At 40.5% G+C, this 16,445-nt stretch overlaps 1 protein-coding gene across 1 annotated transcript in view; it reads left to right on the top strand.

The window, feature by feature from the left end:
• Positions 1-657: 657 nt before the first annotated feature.
• Positions 658-16,445, top strand: part of LOC129808790 (protein unc-13 homolog B) — an 80,157-nt gene continuing 64,369 nt past the window's right edge. Inside the window, exons 1-4 of the mRNA XM_055858647.1 lie at positions 658-915; positions 1,022-1,468; positions 1,537-1,669; positions 13,389-14,199. Coding sequence (XP_055714622.1) covers positions 1,447-1,468; positions 1,537-1,669; positions 13,389-14,199 — 966 coding nt within the window. The 5' untranslated portion in view covers positions 658-915; positions 1,022-1,446. The remainder of the gene's footprint in view (positions 916-1,021; positions 1,469-1,536; positions 1,670-13,388; positions 14,200-16,445) is intronic.

The following is a 16,445-nucleotide window of genomic DNA, read 5'->3' as shown; positions in this document are numbered from 1 at the left end:
CTTCAAGATCGCTGTAGCAGTTCTTTAGCGTAATTCGTTGTCAAAAACAGTGATTTATCGGAAGGATAGAGGCGAGAAAGGCCTTTTTTACAAGGATTCCCGGTGTTTATCGTCCTGGATCATGTACTTTCGACCATTCCTCCTTCTTAAAATCACTTTTCTATGCTCTGGAACTTTTCTTCCTCCATTCCCGGATCGGATTTGACCATTCTCCTTTGATTACCATTCTTTTTTCTTCCTTTTTCATCTCAGATATACAAATTTTCTGACTTTATATTGTTGCAAACTCTTTAGCTAAACATTTCCTCCGACACTGAGTCAGTTTCAGCTTAGCTCTTGTATTGATCAGTACAATTTTAAATAAAATGTTTTAATTAGAAGGGAAATTTGTGTGTAAGTTATATGAGACCCTACAATATAACTGTAAATGGCAACTAATTTTTATGACAATCTGCTGAAAATGACAGATAAAAGCCCATGCGGCAAGAAGGAGGATTCCTTTGACTTTTCTCTTTGCATTTGACAGCTGTCAGTTTATATTCCCCCTTGTGGTATTCTTTGAAGGCCTTTTGAAGTGCTTCCAATCTGTTGCGCTCTAACTGCCCCTGATACTAGGCAACACGCATGCTCCAACGCCATGCGCTTTCTGGTACCATGGATAAGGGTAATCTGGATGGGGAGTTGGGGCAGGAGTTTCCATGTCATTTGGCAGTTTGTTGGGCAGAAGGCAAAAGAAATACATATTCAAAAAACAAAAAAAAAGAAAATAAATAAATAAATTAAAAAAAAGAACCAAAAGCCCCAATTGAAAGTGACAGTGACACGAAAATAGAGTTTTTCTTTTGGGAAATTTTTGCTCAATTGCAAGTGGAAATTTTCTTTTTCCTTTCGAGGCTTTTCTTCGAAGAATTTGAGGTGATTTTTTTTTTGACACAAATTCCAACCTTAGTTTTTCCTTCTTACTTCATCAATGAATTTTTATCTGTTTGTTTTTTCTTTTAATTTTTCTTTCAATTTCTAGCTCATCTGGTGTCTTTCTTTTCTTTTTTGGTGTTTCCTTTTGGTGGGCGGAAAATTGGAAGTTTAGAGAGGAAATAGAGGAAAATGTCACAAATTCAAAGTAAGAGGAAAAAATCAATGAAAATCCTTTGAAGGAAATTCCGGATGGATTTCGAAGGAGCTATAGGGTGAAAATTGAACTAACAAAAAGAATTTTTAAAAAAAAAAATGAGGCCACCATCTGACAATGACGAATCAGTGGAAATTGAGTGTCATTGGACAGTATCTTGACAGAATTCACAGTAAACACAAAAAACACAAAAAGAAAGAAGAATATCAGTTGAGAAACCAAAGAAACACAGTGTAAATTAACCTAAAAACAAAAAAAAAATTAAAAAATAAAACAAAAAAAAACAAAAGCTACGTAAAGTTATGTCTTCGTGAGATATGTCACTTCTCAATGTAACAGGTTAGTGTTATTTCATATTTTTTATTTTATTTCCTAACCCAAAGTAATTTTATTTGTTAATTTTTCAGTGAAAAAGGCAAAATATTGCGGTGCTCAGGCGGAAGAATTCAAAACTTACGTCACTCTCAAACTACAAAATGTCAAATCAACAACAGTTACTGTCAAAGGCAGTGAACCATGCTGGGAACAGGATTTTCTCTTGTAAGTTCATAATATTTAATCGTCAATATATTGATGGCTAGAAACCGTTCCTATCCGTCTGTCCGTGAAAATTGCGACTTGGGACATTGACCCAATTTTGAATACCCCCTTTTTTTGTTTTCTCAATAGCTCCGCCCCTATGGCATAGATGTGGCTCAAATTTTAGTATATTATAGCTGGGCGTAATACCTTTCGATCAATACCAAACTTAAGGTCCCCCTACTACCCTGACCCGAGCTATAAGGGTCCAAAAAAAATTTCTTAAATTGGCCATAACTCCGGTTCTAATTGGCAGAATTTAAAAAGTGAGGGCTTTTTGGAAAGCTCTAGTGAAATGCCACTTTCCCTTCTAACATCGCAAGTTCGTAAAACTACCGCCAGGGGCGCTATTTTTAAAAAGCAAATTTTTCTATTTTCTAAATTAAATAACTCAAAAATTCCATTGTGCATCGGATTGAAATTTTAGTATGTTGTAGCCGCAGATTATACCTATCAAACAAAAAAAAATACTTAAGTCGATCGATAACCCCTGACCCGAGCTACAAAGGGTCAAAGTTCGAATATTGACCGGCCTCTATCTCCGGTTCTAATTAACATTTTGAGCTGAATTTTGGGTTTTTGGTTTCGTCTCGATGAACACTTTCAGATGGAAATTCAAAAAGTCACCACAGGTGGCGCTGCGATAGCGTCAAAATTCATTGAAAATCAAACTCATTTTTCTGAAAAAATTCCTTTATGTAAATAGGGTGAAAGGAACGTCTATTGACACTTTAAGAACTCGTGTCAGCACCTATTGGCACCCTACTCTGTACCATTTGGGATATGAAATTTGAACATGTCTGTTTATAGTAAAAGGTATACAGTAGACTCTCACTTATCCGTGAGAGCGGGACCAACGCCATTGCATAGTGGGACCAAGAACATTTTCAAATTTCAATTTGAAAATATCAATTTGAAAACGCATTAATTGAACAATATTTTCCCAAATTTTCACCAAGATCGCTCAAAAATTGTGGCCTATAGAAACTCATAAAGTCACCCTTTTAATTGAAATTATAACATATTTATCCTGAAGACGGATCACCGAATGCAATTACACTCGACTCTTCGTTATCCGGCACTTGGTTATCCGGGTGACAGCTGCCAAACACTAGCGGTTGATATATTCAAAATTATTTTCACTAAACATGAAGTTTGTCCAGAGTGAATTAAAGTATTATTAACATTGTATCAAAGTTTTTAATACATAATTGTGATAAAAAATGAAACATAAGCACACCATGAAGAAAATTTCCTTGTTCTTTGTCAGACAAAAAATAAATTCACACAGCACAAAATAGAAAAACCGTTGATCATTCAAAAAACCTAAATGTCTTTTTGTCCCCACGTCAGACGGATAACGAAGAGTTGAGTGTACAGTAGACTCTCTCTCAATCGGGAATATGGGGCAAAATGTCATCCGATTTAGCGATAGAATTGAGCGTCAAAGCCTTTGTAAATTCCACAAAAAGTGCTCAATTATAAAGAATCACGATAAAATAGGAAGGACTACAGCGAATTTGAGCGAATTAGCTTCATAATTAAGCGTGAAAATTGTCAACAAAATTTGTCGCCCGATTGAGAAAGAACCGATTGAGTGAGAGTCTACTGTATAAGGTTCTTGTCAAAAAGCAAATGGCGGGCATTGGCGGGATAATCTTACATTTGACCTCTAGATTTTTGGGGACGAGCGTACCCAAAAAGTTTGAACAATTTTTTTTTTTTAATTTAAGTTAAAAATATTGTTTCGAATTGATGCAATCTGTAATTGTTAGTTATGATACTTATTGACCCCGGGAGGTTTTTCCTTATTCTGGTCTAGAAATATCAAAAAAAAAGTCAGAATATCTGCAAGGAAGCAGAAAATCGAAAATTCACGATTTTTGACCAAAAATATCTTAGATCAGGAGTTTGAATTTTGAATTTATTTATTTGTTTTAAATCAAACATAATTAGGGTCCGTCCCTCTTCCAATGTCTGATTAGATAGGAAGAAAAATGCAGGAAAAAGAAAGAAAATGAAAATAGATTAAGACAGAATATCTAAATAGAAAAGAGAAAGAGAAGAAAAACAAAGAAAACACTCTACCCCGACTGAAAGGCACTAGAAATGCCGGCCTGCGACGTCCTAGTGCGCGGTGGAAGGGAGTTGTAAATAACAACACCCCTGACAAAAAGACTACGCGAAAGCTGGCTCGAGTGAGCTCTCGGAACCAAGAGTCCCCGCTGCCTGGCCGAAGCCCCCAAAGCCAGGAGCGAGGCTAAGTAACCCGGTCTCCGAGAAGTTATCAGACGGAACAGGAATAACACAGCTCTCAGACGGAGGAGGGAAGGCAGATCACAACCAACCAGAATGTTTTGATACCGTGAAATGTGATCACGAGCACGTAGAGCACAAACGTACCGGACACAGTTGTGGAACGTCACAGAAAGCCTCCTGATTGTTTCACAGTCGGCATCAAAAAAAAGTTCTGCTCCATATATGATAATGGGCAGTAGTAGTGCTCTCACGAGCATAAGGCGTGTATTCTGTGGGGTTACCTACACCAAGAGAGGGAAGAGTTGAAAATCAACCCCAAATTGCGAGCACACTCAACAATTGGAATGATCTGTCCATGAACAGTGAGTGGAATCAAGTCAGTGGCGAGAGGTCTTTTTGAAATAATTAAGCCCTGAGACTTCTTGGGATTTAAACAGAGCCCATTTGCGAGAGTCCATGCTTCAATTAGAGAGAGAATTATGTTCATTTGAGTTAAAGTGAGATTAGGATCACAAGGATCGCCATCAATGTGGACTTGCAGATCATCCGCGTAAAGGTGGGTAATAGGCATTCAATAGAACAGATGGTAAATCATTTATAAAAAGTGAAAATAGAAGAGGGCCTAGGAGTGAGCCTTGAGCAACACCAGAATGTAAGCAGGCAGGGTCCGATATGTTACTACCCACGCGGACCCTCTGAGTTCGCTCAATGAGGTAGGACTTCATCAAGGATACGGCCGAAGAGGAAAATTTAAAAAGTGCGAATAGTTTGTGGCAAAGAAGGTCATGAGATATGCTATCAAATGCCTTAGAAAAATCAAGAAGAAGCAAAACAACAAACTTGCGGTTGTCAAGAGACATAGAAATGTCGTGTTGAACATGAAGGAGTGCGGTTGTAGTGCTGTGCCCATTGCGAAATCCGGATTGAAATTCCACCAACAGACCCTGTGAATTTAAATAAAAGGTAATTTGCTCCAGGAGTAGGGGAGGGTGGGGCACTTTAACGAAGGGGCAGTTTCGTTTTTCATGATTATATTATACACCTTTTTGAGGAATAAGCTAAAACCTTTATGTTACTAAGGTAGTACCTGAGTCTCATGTCCACTAAAATTATAAACTTTGTAGAACTCGTAGTTTGAGTTCTAAAATTGATTTTATAAAATTGCATGAAATCGAAACTTTTCGGGATTCAAGATTTTCAGCAATTTTTTAACTGTAGGAATTATTTACCGAAATAACATAGTTACAATAATTTTCTAATGGTTTCATGATAATTGTAAGATATATATCATGGAATTTATTTCAATATATTTGTGGCAATAATTTTTAAAATGTTGAAAATACAAGTGGGGAAGTTTAATGGTGGCTCTTGGGGCAGTTTAACGGAGTGTGTTATTGTAGTTTTGTCGGAAGAGGCGCTGCATACGCTGAATGTTTACATTTTGCATTTGACAACCTAACCTCTAAGAATTCGGGATATTTGCATGGTTCGATTTTGTTTCACTTGTGAAAATGGTCAGGAATTATAAAAAAAGAACAGATCGTTGCTCAATTTCTGAGGAAGGAGTGAGTGCAGCTCTGAATGATGTTTTTAAAAAGTTAAAAAGCTTGAGGTGTGCTGCAATTTTTTATGGAATAAACGAAAACACTCTGCATTCAAGGTGGAGGAATTTGAAACAAAGTCTTCGAGACAGGCAAGCAGATATTCAAGAAGTTTCCCCTGGAATGGGCTTGAGAAATTCAGAAAATAATACGAAATACTCAAGCCATCAGGTATTTACAACTGCCCAAGAAGATCTTTTGGTTGAATACTTGCTTAAAAGCTCAAAACTGCAATATGGACTTACAATAGATGGACTAAGAGAATTAGCTTATTCTTTTGCATCACGTCTAAACCGCAAGATGCCACCGAATTGGGTTAAAGAACAAAAAGCTGGCAAAGAGTGGGGTATATCATTCATCAAAAGACACGGGTAATGGATATATTTTGCAGAAATATGCTTCTCCCTTAAAATTTCATATTTTTCCGTGATTTTCTGGATTCGTCCCTTTTCAGATGTCTCTCTTTGAGAAAACCCGAAAATACGAGCATTCTTCGAAATTTGAACTTCACCAAAGAGCATATAGAGTGCTTTTACCAGAATTTGGAGATTGTGATGAACAAATACAACTTCCACGATAAACCGGAAAGGATTTGGAATATAGATGAAAGTGGCATCAGTACAGTTCTTCAGGCGCCGAAAGTACTTGCTGCGGCTGGGGTTAAGCAAGTTGGCCAAATGGTTTCCAATGAACGTGGTGAACAGGTAACTATCGTGGGAATTGTAAATGCAGCTGGGGGAAAAGCGCCCCCAATTTATATTTTCCCCAGGAAAAGATCCAAAGAGGAATGGATGGATGGATCTCCTGAAGGAGCCATATCAATTTTCAATGGTTCCGGATGGATGGATAAAGACGGTTTTCTTACAACATTGAAGCATATTCGAGAGCACACGGCTGCAACAAAAGAAAACCCAATACTCATATTACTTGATAACCATTCTTCACATACATCCCTAGAGGTCATTATTTATTGCCGGGAAAATGGCATACACATGATCACATTCCCGCCCCACACAACCCACAGATGTCAGCCACTCGATGTAGCAATTTTTGGGCCATTCAAGGGCCGTTGCAAAACGGAGTTCAATAAATGGATAGCAGCAAATCCTGGAAAAAGAATCACGCTACACAATGTTGTGAAAATATCTGCAAAGGCCTTTTCAAGCAGCTTCTCAATAAGTAACATCATATCGGGTTTTTTAAAAACCGGAATTTTTCCCCTTGATAGGGAAGCTCTGTCCACAGACTTAGATAACTTGGCAGAAGTTATCACAGCCAAAGATTCCTGTACTGTATCTCAAAAAGAAGATTCGAAGCCGGCTATTTCCTTACTCGAAACAAAAATGAGTGATTCTATTTCTATGGCATTGAGAAAGAGCGAGAAAGACCCAGACGACCAGATTCCAATTTCTTGTGGTTCAAATTCACAGAATCACACTATCACTCCGGAAGATGTGAAACCTATCCCAAATCCATTCGGTGATACAACCAAGAGACAATCCAAAAGAAAATTGATCTCTACCATACTAACTAGCAGCCCAGAAAAGAAGAAAAAGGAAGGACAGAGGAATATTCCCGTCAACAAGAAACAAAAACCGAAAGCAAAAAAAACCACCACAAAAAATGCAATAAAGAAAAAGAAATAAAGAAATGATATTATTGATAACATTATTTTTCTGTATCATTACAATTCAAATTCATTAGAAGGACGAGGATACCTTTTTTTCTGGATTGATTTATCAATACCCACACAAGCAAAGGAGGACAAATAGGAGGAAGGTAGAATGTAACTGGCATATTGCAGATCATGAAGCAGAGAAAATTCTGTAAAAATTTGCAGCTTTATTTTTATTCTAAAAATTCAAATTCCCTCAAAAAAGTTTAACAGTTAATAAGAGATGGCACTATATTTTCCGCAAGGGGCGTTACATTCGTCGCAAAGAGTGCTGGCGATTGCCGAAAGTTGTCGTATTGTCATATAAAATAGTATTTAGTTGATTCGTTTGTGATATTGTGCTGTTTTTGGATCATTTCTGGTATGAAATTTCAATCTTTTAACAGAAATACTTAAACTAAAAGTTAAATTATTCATACAGAATAAAATTTATCATTTTTAATTTTGAATTGATAGTGAAAATCGGCTCAAATCATGGTCCGTTAAAGTGCCCCTTTTTCTCGTCAAACTGCCCCTTGACGGGGCAATTTCACCAATTGTGCAAGTATTTATTAATCGTCATTTTTGTAAAAAAAAATTCTTTCTTTTGATTGGTAGTAGAACTTTTACAAAGTTGATACCCGTATAAAGCGCCTAGTGCATTGATTTCGTCTCTTAAACTTAAGGACTATTATTGAAACAAGTGCAAAGTTGGAAGTGCAATTTCGGGGTGAAACTCCCCCACCCTCCCCTAGAGCCTCGAAGACCTTCGAAAGCACAGGCAACAAGCTAATGGGTCTGAAATCGGACGCATTAATAGGATTATTAACTTTTGGAATTGGAATCACCAGGGCTGATTTCCAAAGAGCCGGAAATGAAGAAGACGTTATAATAAAATTTAAAGTGTCGGTGAGTACAGGCAAAATCACTGGAGAGATTATTCGAACAAATGCGAGGGAGACTTCATCATCACCCTGAGCGTCAGATTTAACCCGCAAAATTGCACGAGAGACATCATGTGAGGAAACGCATGAAAAACAGAATCCCTCCCATGGCTCAGAAGGTAAGGGTGGGCAAACAATATTGGAGCGGGGCAGGGCAGAGCTAAAGAATAAGTTTAACTCATCAGCGGAAGGACCATGGGCATTTACCGAACGTAAAGACGGACGTAAACCAAGCTGCCTAATGTTGCGCCAAAGAACATTAGTAGGAAGATTTGGATCTAAGCAACGAAAATAGTAATTTCTCTTGGCACGACGTATGTGAGAGACCACATTATTGCGCAGTGAAATATAGGCAGAGTGATCAGAAGAGAGTCCGCTGCGCTTCCACTTTCTATAAGAGGCATCACGCCGCCTAATTTTCTTTAGGATTGGAAGTGTTAACCAGGGGGTAGCCGAATTCCTAGTAAGAACCCGCTTTTTGGGTACAACTTCATCGAAAAGAGAGTTAATCCGCTGAGTGAGGAGACACACACGGTCTGACGCATCAGATAGTTGAGAAATATCATCCCAAGAAATGGCGGCAGCAGCCTGTTGAGTTAATTGGGATCCTGCAAAAAGTATCCTAGATCTGGACATCTTTATAGTTTGTAATTATCCAGAAGAATCGAATTTCTATAGATTTTAAATAGTCCAAAAAATTCTGTTTTCCATGGGTACCCAGAGTCCCAAAGGAGACGAAAGAGTTTAAAAAAAAAAAACTCTTTTTCGTCATTTTAAGTTCGGACCAGTAGGGGAAAGTACTCTCCCTTCGAACGTTCATGCCTTCGAATAATATTGTTGTGGATGTGACTTTTCGACCTTTAGTGCGAGAGGAAGAGACTAGGCTGGGAATAGCGGCATTAAGAACGCATAGGGCTATCTTCAAACTTAACGATTTATTTGACGTAGAGCTTTGGTTCTAGAGTGCAAATTCGCTGGTCGGTATTCTCCTGTAGGGTAGAGCCGGCTTCTGGAGGCGGCATTCTTCGTCTTGGGGGTATAGCTTCTTTGCCGTAGGAGCCCGGACAGCAAGGCCCGCGATTCGTCGAACGGGCGTTCCCGTTATAACGGTACTGCAACCCAGGGGTTCGGACGATGAGGGTGGCGTCAGGCGCGGTCGAAAAGACGCACATACAGTGCTAGATAAACCTTTGCACCTGTTTGGGATAACCGGTGGCCACACGGAAAGTGTGCAGCTTTGTCTACCAGGGAAGGGGACAATGGTCTCGACACTTCCCAAGAATTAAGATGCTAGCCCTTCCGCCAGTCAGATGAGGCATAAGTCTCTTCCTGGAGGGAATTAACTAGACTTATCGTCCAGAAGAGGGGGCAAAAGCCTCGACACTCTAACTGAGGTGTAGCGGCTTCTTCCGAGTGGATTCGCTGACGGACCTCGACTACAAACTCGAAGATGGTCTACGTCGACTAAGTACTGGTATCCACCAAGAAAAACTCCAACTCCGAAGCACCCAATTACCAAGCCTGTAGCCATTGAAGAAGTTGTCCCTCTGCCGTAGTTCTGGAAGCTGAGGGAACTATCCCGAGCAGCTCTTTTCCGCCCGGTCACTGCAAACATACAGGAGGGCAAATGAGTAGCGCTTCAGGGGCGTGCGCAACTGGCTAGCCCAGTCAACCAGCGAAGAGGGCAAATTGCCTCGGCGCTTCTCTGGGAAGGCTGTTGCTGCGCTCGACTCAGTTTCCCTCCCTTCTTGAAAAGTGGTACAGCATTCGGGATCCCAGTTCACTCCGCTGATCATGCCGATGGCAATAGCTGTGACCACGCTGCTCAGGGGGACGAGCACGGGGAACTGATGGCAATTAGGAAGGGGGCTAAAAGCCTCGTCTCTCCCTGGATGGTCCTAGCCCAATCCCGCAGCATTGCCAAATGCAATAGCTGTCCCTCACACAGCTGAAGGAGGCGAGATTGGTAACCAACGGTTCCCGCTCAATGAGCAGCCCATTCAAGCCGCCCATTGAGCATGAGTCGCTTGAAACTCCAGCCCAGCTTGTTTTTGCATTCAATATCGCCTCAATGTCTTTCACTGATGTATCAGTTGCTCGCATGAATTTTTACCTTAGATGTAAATGCGCTATTTACACGTCAAACCGTCTGATTTTCTTCAGGGAATTTAATGCATCACCTCTGGGGTTACTCCTCGAATATTTCGCGTCACAACAATATGAATTTTCTTTTTCTTTTCCTAGGAGATTTACACATTTTTTTTATTAAATATTAGTTAGCTTATTATCAATTATTAATTACGAGATAATTATATGTAAGTCTCTTGGGAAATAATTAAAGATATTCATTCAATAATTAAAGATTTTTTTTATCATGAATATGAGCATTAATTTAGTATCTACTACCTCATCAAAACCGACAACCCAGTCAAATCCCAGTCAACCCAGGCTTTTCGCGCCTAAAAGAGGTCTGAACTGCCCGCTGACGAGGCTATCTTTAAAAGACTTCGTAACAGGGTTGGGACACTCATTCGTGATGCCAAGTCAAAGTATTACCATGAGCAGCTTGACCCCTCTCTTGACCCGTCTAAATTGTGGCGCAACATTGGACAGTTGGGTTTAAAGAGGTCTGCCCAGTTGGTTGAGACTGATCCAAATATTTTAAATTCTTATTTTTCCTCTGCAGCGCAGCCTATTGGTTGTGCTATTCCTTCATCTTCAGGTGCCTCTCCAGTACTGGAATTTAATTTTGTTAATGTCTCTCCACAGACAGTTTTTGCTGCGGTCATGAAGGTGAAATCCACGGCATCCGGCATTGATGGAATTTCTCTCAATTTTGTCCACATGCTACTGCCAATTATACTGCCTTGTCTAACTGATCTGTATAATTTTGCAATCACTTCTTCCACCTTTCCGCTTGTATGGAAGAAGGCCTTGATAACCCCGATCTCGAAGATTGCTAATCCCGTAAATCCGTCTGATTTCAGACCAATCAGTATTTTGCCTGCTTTGTTCAAGCCTCTTGAGATTGTCCTCCTGGACCAGATATCATTACACCTGAACAACAATAGTCTCCTGTGCGAGTATCAGTCTGGATTTCGGAGAAACCACAGTACAATATCTGCCCTTTTGAGAGTCCAGCATGATTTGGCACATGCGTTGGATGGGTCCCTGTTCGGTGTCCTGATTCTTTTGGACTTCTCGAAGGCTTTCGATAGTATTTCACATGAGCTGTTGTGCCACAAATTGAAACATTTCGGATGCGCTTGGTATTTCACGGGGCGTCCCTCAGGGCTCAATTCTAGGACCAATCTTATTTTCACTTTTTATTAACGATCTTCCTCAAGTTCTCCGTTATTGCGGTTATCACTTATACGCTGATGACCTTCAGGTGTACTGCTCTGGGGATCCGTCCCATTCATTTTACACATTTGAGGCCATCAATGATGATATATCAAGAGTTGGTCAATGGGCTGACTGCAACGGCCTTCTTCTTAATCCTGCTAAATCTCAAGCCTTAATCATTCACACCAGGTGGAGGAATCCTGAACCTCACCCAGTTTATCTCTCAAATGAGGTGATTCCTTGCACTTCAATGGGCCAGGAACCTGAAACCTTTTTAATGAAACTCTAACATGGTCTGATCATGCGGCTGAGATTTGCAGGAAAGTTTTCCTCACTTTGCGCACTTTGCGACGCCTTCAGTCCTTCACGCCTCAGGGTACAAGGCTTCTATTAGTTAGAGCTTTAATTGTCCCTTTCTTCACGTACGGGGCTGAACTATTTTTTAGTGCTAACGTTGAAACACAGGCCCGACTGAATAGGGCATTCAACTCTTGTTTGCGGTACGTCTTCGGACTCCGAAAGTTTGATCATATTTCTCCTTGGGTGGATTCAATCCTTGGTCTTCCTCTGTTTCCTTATCTGGAGACTCGTGCTGTAGACTTTATCTCATGGTTACTATGTGTTGGTATGCCACGGTATCTTGCGGAGCTTGTGGTGGCTGGATCATCAACTAGGGCTTCGTGTCTCCGTGTGTCCAGTTCAGGTTGTCGCATTCTCCGCGACTCCCTATTTGTTGAGGGAATCGTTCTTTGGAATAATTTACCTCGCGAGCGGAAGAGGGAGCTTATCCTTAGATTTGTTGGTGCCGCGCGCTCCTCGTGCCCCACATGAGCCTTTTTTTCTTCTTTTTTTTTCTAAAATTTAAAACTTGTCCTTGATTGTCCTATACTTTATTAATAAATTGAATTGAATTGAATTGAATTGAAAATCCTTTCTCAATATTCGCTTCTAAAGGATTGGCCATAGGTTAGGATGTACTGCGAACCTATCCTAAATATCGATAACCCCAAGATAAGCTCTTTCATGGTTCCCTACATCTCCCTACAGTCTCCGAAGGTTCAAGCCCATTGTCCAGCGTGGCAGTAGTCTCACTACAATATCTGTTTAGGTTTCCCAGTCATTTCATTATCATAACCGAACTTGTAAAATGACAATAAACTTTTTTTTCAAATTATACTGCCGCTCGAATTAAAAATCTGAGCTAAAAGTACGGTATAGTCTGCAAAATACGGAATTAGACAGAGGATACTTCCACTTCCAAAGACCTCCAACCACTTCATATTCAGCTGAACATCACTTCCAACCCTAATATCTCCCCCTTTGGATATGATCACTTTTATTCAATTAATTTCACTTAAATTGAGGTTAAAATGAAAGGTTTCACAAAATTCAACAATTCTCTGATGTAATTGAAGTTCATCAGATGGACACTAGGTGCGCTGGAGTCAAAAAATGAGTTCAAAACCGAATAACCTTATTTACTTCGACTTCTGAGGAACCGATAAGATCACGAACCTTGGCAAAATGATAGAGAACTTTCTGGTCTACATTTCAGCCATTTGTCACTTTTCTGTCAGTACATCTGAATCATTGATATAACTTCAGGTACATAATCCGGTTAGGATTATCTGGATTATCTGTTCCTTTTAGTATGTTGTAGGTGAACTCAATGTCCATCAAACAGAAGAGACTCAAGTCCCTTTGATAAGTCAAATCCTAGCTATGATCTTGCCACTTTAGGTAGTTTTTTTTTTTGACTCAGAAAATTCTCCAAAACAGCTCACGATCGGTTATGCATTGGTTCAAAATGCAATTGATTCAGACTTCGAAGGGTATTCAAATTATTTTTTTTTCATTTGGAAAATTTTTACCAACAGCGAAACGTGCAACATCAATTGTGGACTTTTGGTGGAAGTTTGGTGCAAAGGAATGATATGGGATCGTGCCCTGGGCTATCAGTACATAACACTCGATGAGATTCCATGCGAAGGTGCCAGTCAGTGGTATTTTTTGGATATGGAACTGGTACTGATGAATGGACAAGTAGCTGGCACCAGAAATCCAACAGATCACATGATAGCCCTCGATTGTCGTCTCGAGGCACTGTACAGTGATGCTGGAAATCTTCAGAGACGCCTTGAATTATTCAATGGTGCCCATGTGGTTGAAAATGGTTACAATATGCGCACAGAACGTCAATCGCAGTATCTGGAAAATTCACAATATAGCGAAGATAGTGACTATACAAGTGATTTTAACTATCCCGTTGGTGAAAATGCCAATTCATCAGCCAGTCAGTATAGGAATCTTGAGACACCACAGAGAAGTTTAGAAGTTAGTCGTGATAATTCACTTGAAGACCACACACATGCCATATCACCAACATCCGATTATCCTGATCCACTGTTTTACAACAGTCGACCACCATCATTTGCCCGAAAACGCAGTCTCGAACGTCAAGAGACCCTCTATGATGACTATGAGGATAGTAGTATGTACTATCAACCGCACAAGCGCCTTCCTGAGACACCAACAATCGCTGAACATCGTCCTGAACGTCGTTTACCGATCATTAAGACCACCCGACTTCTCCCCACCGTCCTAGCACCCGTTCAACCACCACCTAAACGACGAATGCCCAGCATTGCACACCTAACGAGACCTCCCGAACCTAACATTTGCTACCAGGTAAGATTTACTTTAATAATAATTTTTGAATTAAATAGCGAAACGTTACCATGATCCTCTCGATCGAAATCAATCAGAATTTCTCAGGAGTCGCTCCTTGACTCAACGAAACCTTGACGATTGAGACTACTCAACTCTCGCGTCCTTTATCCTTAAAAGAGTCAAAGCAAAGGACTATTCCGACCATTCTGACCCTTTTTGAACTAAATAGCGAAACGTAACCATGATCCTCTCGATCGAAATCAACGGGAGTTTGTCAAGAGTCGCTCCTTGACTCAACGAATCCTTGACGATTGAGACTATTCAACTCTCGCGTCCTTGATCCTTAAAAGAGTCAAAGGAAAGGACTATTCCGACCATTCTGACCCTTTTTGAACTAAATGGCGAAACGTAACCATGATCCTCTCGATCGAAATCAACGGGAGTTTGTCAGGAGTCGCTCCTTGACTCAACGAAACCTTGACGATTGAGACTACTCAACTCTCGTGTCCTTGATCCTTAAAAGAGTCAAAGCAAAGGACTATTCCGACCATTCTGACCCTTTTTGAACTAAATGGCGAAACGTAACCATGATCCTCTCGATCGAAATCAATCAGAATTTGTCAGGAGTCGCTCCTTGACTCAACGAATCCTTGACGACTGAGACTACTCAACTCTCGTGTCCTTGATCCTTAAAAGAGTCAAAGGAAAGGACTATTCCGACCATTCCGACTCTTTTTGAACTAAATGGCGAAACGTAACCATGATCCTCTCGATCGAAATCAATCAGAATTTGTCAGGAGTCGCTCCTTGACTCAACGAATCCTTGACGACTGAGACTACTCAACTCTCGTGTCCTTGATCCTTAAAAGAGTCAAAGGAAAGGACTATTCCGACCATTCCGACTCTTTTTGAACTAAATGGCGAAACGTAACCATGATCCTCTCGATCGAAATCAACAGGAGTTCGTCAAGAGTCGCTCCTTGACTCAACGAAACCTTGACGATTGAGACTACTCAACTCTCGTGTCCTTGATCCTTAAAAGAGTCAAAGCAAAGGACTATTCCGACCATTCCGACTCTTTTTGAACTAAATGGCGAAACGTAACCATGATCCTCTCGATCGAAATGAATCAGAATTTGTCAGGAGTCGCTCCTTGACTCAACGAAACCTTGACGATTGAGACTACTCAACTCTCGTGTCCTTGATCCTTAAAAGAGTCAAAGGAAAGGACTATTCCGACCATTCCGACTCTTTTTGAACTAAATGGCGAAACGTAACCATGATCCTCTCGATCGAAATCAATCAGAATTTGTCAGGAGACGCTCCTTGACTCAACGAATCCTTGACGACTGAGACTACTCAACTCTCGTGTCCTTGATCCTTAAAAGAGTCAAAGCAAAGGACTATTCCGACCATTCCGACTCTTTTTGAACTAAATGGCGAAACGTAACCATGATCCTCTCGATCGAAATGAATCAGAATTTGTCAGGAGTCGCTCCTTGACTCAACGAAACCTTGACGATTGAGACTACTCAACTCTCGTGTCCTTGATCCTTAAAAGAGTCAAAGGAAAGGACTATTCCGACCATTCCGACTCTTTTTGAACTAAATGGCGAAACGTAACCATGATCCTCTCGATCGAAATCAATCAGAATTTGTCAGGAGTCGCTCCTTGACTCAACGAATCCTTGACGACTGAGACTACTCAACTCTCGTGTCCTTGATCCTTAAAAGAGTCAAAGGAAAGGACTATTCCGACCATTCCGACTCTTTTTGAACTAAATGGCGAAACGTAACCATGATCCTCTCGATCGAAATCAATCAGAATTTGTCAGGAGTCGCTCCTTGACTCAACGAATCCTTGACGACTGAGACTACTCAACTCTCGTGTCCTTGATCCTTAAAAGAGTCAAAGGAAAGGACTATTCCGACCATTCCGACTCTTTTTGAACTAAATGGCGAAACGTAACCATGATCCTCTCGATCGAAATCAACAGGAGTTTGTCAAGAGTCGCTCCTTGACTCAACGAAACCTTGACGATTGAGACTACTCAACTCTCGTGTCCTTGATCCTTAAAAGAGTCAAAGGAAAGGACTATTCCGACCATTCCGACTCTTTTTGAACTAAATGGCGAAACGTAACCATGATCCTCTCGATCGAAATCAACAGGAGTTTGTCAAGAGTCGCTCCTTGACTCAACGAATCCTTGACGACTGAGACTACTCAACTCTCGTGTCCTTGATCCTTAAAAGAGTCAAAGGAA

Source organism: Phlebotomus papatasi, chromosome 5 (assembly GCF_024763615.1).
Source record: "Phlebotomus papatasi isolate M1 chromosome 5, Ppap_2.1, whole genome shotgun sequence".
NCBI lineage: Eukaryota > Metazoa > Arthropoda > Insecta > Diptera > Psychodidae > Phlebotomus > Phlebotomus papatasi.
Note: the sequence above shows the minus strand (reverse complement) of the source record. Positions and strands in the feature narration are given on the sequence as shown.